At 58.9% G+C, this 3,827-nt stretch overlaps 1 protein-coding gene across 1 annotated transcript; it reads left to right on the forward strand.

Moving 5' to 3' along the window:
- Positions 1–691: 691 nt before the first annotated feature.
- NOG (noggin) lies at positions 692–2,524 on the forward strand. The gene has a single exon (XM_059864361.1). It carries the CDS (start codon positions 1,232–1,234, stop codon positions 1,901–1,903), a length of 672 nt encoding a protein of 223 aa, XP_059720344.1. The 5' UTR covers positions 692–1,231; the 3' UTR covers positions 1,904–2,524.
- The last annotated feature ends 1,303 nt before the right edge of the window (positions 2,525–3,827 follow it).

The raw sequence follows: 3,827 nt of genomic DNA on the forward strand, positions 1-3,827 counted from the left end.
CCGCTGCCCGCGCTGACCCGCGGGAGCCTCTTCCCGAGTTTCTCCGGCGCCGAAGGCATCCCGCCGCTCCGCGCTGTCCCGGTGCCCCCCGGCCCGCCAGCGGGCAGCCCCCGGCCCGGCGCGGTGCCGCCAGCAGAGGGCTCGCTCCGCCCGGCAAGGCGCCCGGCGGCCCCGGCGCCGCGGGCAGAGCGTCCGCAGCGGCCCCGCGGGCGGGCAGCTCGCCCCGCGCCCATGTGCGCGCCCGGGCAGGCGGCCCCCGGCGGCCGCGCAGCGCAGGCCGGGCCGGGAGGGCGCGGGCAGCCCACGGAGCACCGGGACAGCCGCAGCTCTCCGCGGGCGGCCGGGCCGCCCTCCTGCGCGGGGCGGGCGGGAGAGGCCGCGCTCCGCGGCCACGAGGAGAGCGGCGGGGCGAGGCCGAGCTTGGAGCCGGCGGCGGCGGCCCGACGAGGGGGCGCCTGGCCGGGCGGAGCTGCCGGCGGCTGCCCCGGGCAGGGCAGCATCTCCCGGGGCGCGGCGGCTCGCGTGAGCGGCGGCGTGCGGAGGGCGGGGGGAGGCGGCGGCTCCCGCCTCAGCCTTCCCCAGCAGAGGGTGCCTGCCGGTGGGAAGGGGGAAGCCTCGCTCTCCTGGACTTTTGTGGGAGTGGGGGTTGTGTTGTGTGTGTGGGTTTTAAGGGGGGTGGGGTGGGTTAGGAGAGAGTCTGTGGTTTCCATGGAGATGAAGCTGAAAGTGCAGGAAATTTAAAGGCTTTGGGTCCTTGCAAAGCAGACAAACTGGTGCCAACGTGCGTGGCTGCTGTTGCTGCTGAGGAGGCTGCTTTGCAAACGGCGGAGAGGAGCGGGGAGGAAGAATCGTCAGCTACTTCTTCCACACGCACGGGCAGACAACGAGGAGCGGCAGCAACAAGCAGAATTCGCAACAAAAAGAGGCATCTCCCGTTACCGGGAAGGGCGAGAAGAAGCAGCAGCAGCAGCAGCAGAATTTTGGAGCGGCTTCACCAGGAGAAATTTTATAGAGAAGCCTGCAAGAGAGTGTTTGCAGGGGGCTTGTTCTCCGCGCTTATCAGGGGGCTGTCTTAGCTGGCGGTGCGGCGAGTGGAGATCGCGATCCCCTTCAAAGACGAGCTATTTTGGATATCCCCGTACAAGTTTTCTGATGTATTTGCTTGCACCTTCTTCCCTTGCTGTTTGGTGAATCCAGCCCCCCTTTCCCCCCCCCCACCGGTCTCCCAAGGATGGATCATTCCCAGTGCCTTGTGACTATATACGCCTTGGTGGTTCTGCTGGGTCTCCGGCTAGAGCAGGGCGCCTGCCAGCACTATCTGCACATCCGACCGGCGCCCAGCGACAACTTGCCCTTGGTGGATCTAATCGAGCACCCGGACCCTATCTTTGACCCCAAGGAGAAGGATCTTAACGAGACCTTGCTAAGGAACCTCATGGGCGGACACTTCGACCCCAACTTTATGGCTGTTTCTTTGCCGGAGGACCGGCTCGGAGTGGACGATCTAGCTGAGCTGGACTTGCTGCTCAGGCAGAGACCCTCGGGAGCGATGCCCAGCGAAATCAAAGGGCTGGAGTTCCACGACGGGCTGCAGTCGGGCAAGAAGCACAGGCTGAGCAAGAAGCTGCGCAGGAAGCTGCAGATGTGGCTTTGGTCCCAGACCTTCTGCCCGGTCCTTTACACGTGGAACGATCTCGGCAGCCGCTTTTGGCCCCGGTATGTCAAAGTGGGCAGCTGCTACAGTAAAAGGTCTTGTTCAGTCCCCGAAGGCATGGTTTGCAAACCTGCCAAGTCCGTGCATTTAACGATCCTGAGGTGGAGGTGCCAGCGCCGGGGCGGGCAGAGATGCACATGGATACCCATCCAGTACCCCATCATTTCGGAGTGTAAGTGCTCTTGCTAGGGCTGGCACTTCCCTTCGCGCCCCTTCTCCAGCGGACTCACGTGGACCTTTGCTGCAACAGAAATAAAAGACATTTGCTTTCTGGTTAACGTTGTAATGCACTGTAACGTGTAGGAGAATGTATATTGTGTGTATATATGGCACCGGTTTAATATACTATTAAAAGGTCAGTATTATACGTGAAATAATCAGCGTCTACTGTATTTTCAAGACTATTACCCTGATCGTTGCTAATGTATTCTTTTTTCCTTTTTTTTTTTTTTTTTTTTGTATTTATATTCCAGAGAGAAGTCACTTCGCTTTGGCGAAGTAGGTTTTTTGTTGGGTGTTTTTTTAATAAAAGGATTAAAAAATACAAACCAAGCTTTTTGATAAGAAAACTTTGATAATATTTTCCATTATTCGGAAAGCGTGTGTGTGAGGGTTTTTTTTTTTCTTTTTCCTTACGGACTTCAGATTTAAAATAAAAATGAATAAACGCCTAGAGCACAATGTTATTGTAAATAGAGAGAACAGTTCGAATGACTTAATCCTATGTAAATGAAGAGTATCTGCTATTTATTCTTTATATCCTTGTAGTAAAAGTGCAGTGCAGAATTAAAGTCAACCACTAAAACACGAGCCGTTTGGATTCTGTTTGCTTTTTGGTTTGGCCGCCGTCGGGGGGGCTTTCTTCTCTCTCCTCCTCGTTCTCCACGCTCAGCAGGACGTTTCGTGGTGGCAGGGGGAGGTGGGAACCTGCTCACGACTCTGTTACAGGGACTCTGCGGCACCTACACTGCCGGAGTGCCGCGGGCTCCGGCCCCGCAGGATGGGGGGCGGCCGGCGGGGGGGTCCCTCCGCTCCCGCTGCGCTGTCCCCAGCGGAGCCGCTCCCGCGGCCGCGCAGCCCCGGCGAGCTCGGTGGCAGCTGCTCGGGGATTTTTCTTTTAACCGCTTGACATTTCATTTACAACGGGACACGTGTCTTTCACACCTACCATTGTGGTGGGACACTGCTGAAACTTGACCCCTGGGCTTTGGGGGGTTTCAGTGCAGACACGTTATTAGACTGATCCTGTGACAGCCCCGCACACCGCCCGGCCCGGCCCGGTTAACTCTTTGGGCTCCCGCCAGCGCCGGGCCATCGCCACCCTGACGGGCTGCCCGGGGCTGCGGGGCTCGGGGCCTGCACCCCCTCCCTCGAGCTTCTTCTCTCCGGGCAGCCCGGGGAGCACCGTGCCCCGCACCGCGGAACAGCGAGCTCTGCGGCCGGCGTGCAGCGCGCCGTGCCGCCCGTGCTGCCGCGGGCTGCCCGAGCCCCGCCGCCGCCCTCTCCCGGCCCGCCCCCCGGGGCCGCCCCCGCCCGCTGCCCGCTGCCCTCGGCGCTGCGGAACGGCTCGGCCCGGCCCGGCCCGGCCCGGCCCGCGGGGCTCCGCGGGACCCGCAGCTGTCCCACGGCTCCGTCGGGACCCGGCCCAATTAGGGACGTGTTTGACTTTTTACGTTCTAGGAGAGCCGACGGTTCGTATCTCATAGATACCGACTGCGAAAACAAACTCTCCACGTGTTCTTCAAAGGCTCCCTGACAGTGCAGAAAGCCTCTTCCTTATTTATCTTGGAGCCAAAAAACCTCTTTTTTTTTTTTTTTTTTTAATTTCTCCTTCAAAACTCGGAGGGAATCTATGCTAATCATTTTAAACCCGTGGGTCTTTCATTGAGACGAGCCAGCCCTGCTTTCTCTAACGCTTAGTTCAGTCCGGTATCTCCGAATGCATATTCATTCCCTCGCTCAGTCTCTCGGTGCGTTTTACCGCCCGTCTCTTTGCTCTAATTTCAATAGTTTTGGGAGGGGGGAAGAAAATCAGATCTTGGGACATTTAGGGTATTCATTAACCTAGTGAAGAGGAACAGAGGCATTATTACTCACATAGAAGGCACCCTGC

This window comes from Haemorhous mexicanus, chromosome 20, assembly GCF_027477595.1.
Source record: "Haemorhous mexicanus isolate bHaeMex1 chromosome 20, bHaeMex1.pri, whole genome shotgun sequence".
Taxonomy (NCBI): Eukaryota; Metazoa; Chordata; class Aves; order Passeriformes; family Fringillidae; genus Haemorhous; species Haemorhous mexicanus.

Excerpts from the sequence above, each read along its gene's own strand:
- NOG (XM_059864361.1), top strand. The coding sequence starts at position 1,232 with ATGGATCATTCCCAGTGCCTTGTGACTATATACGCCTTGGTGGTTCTG.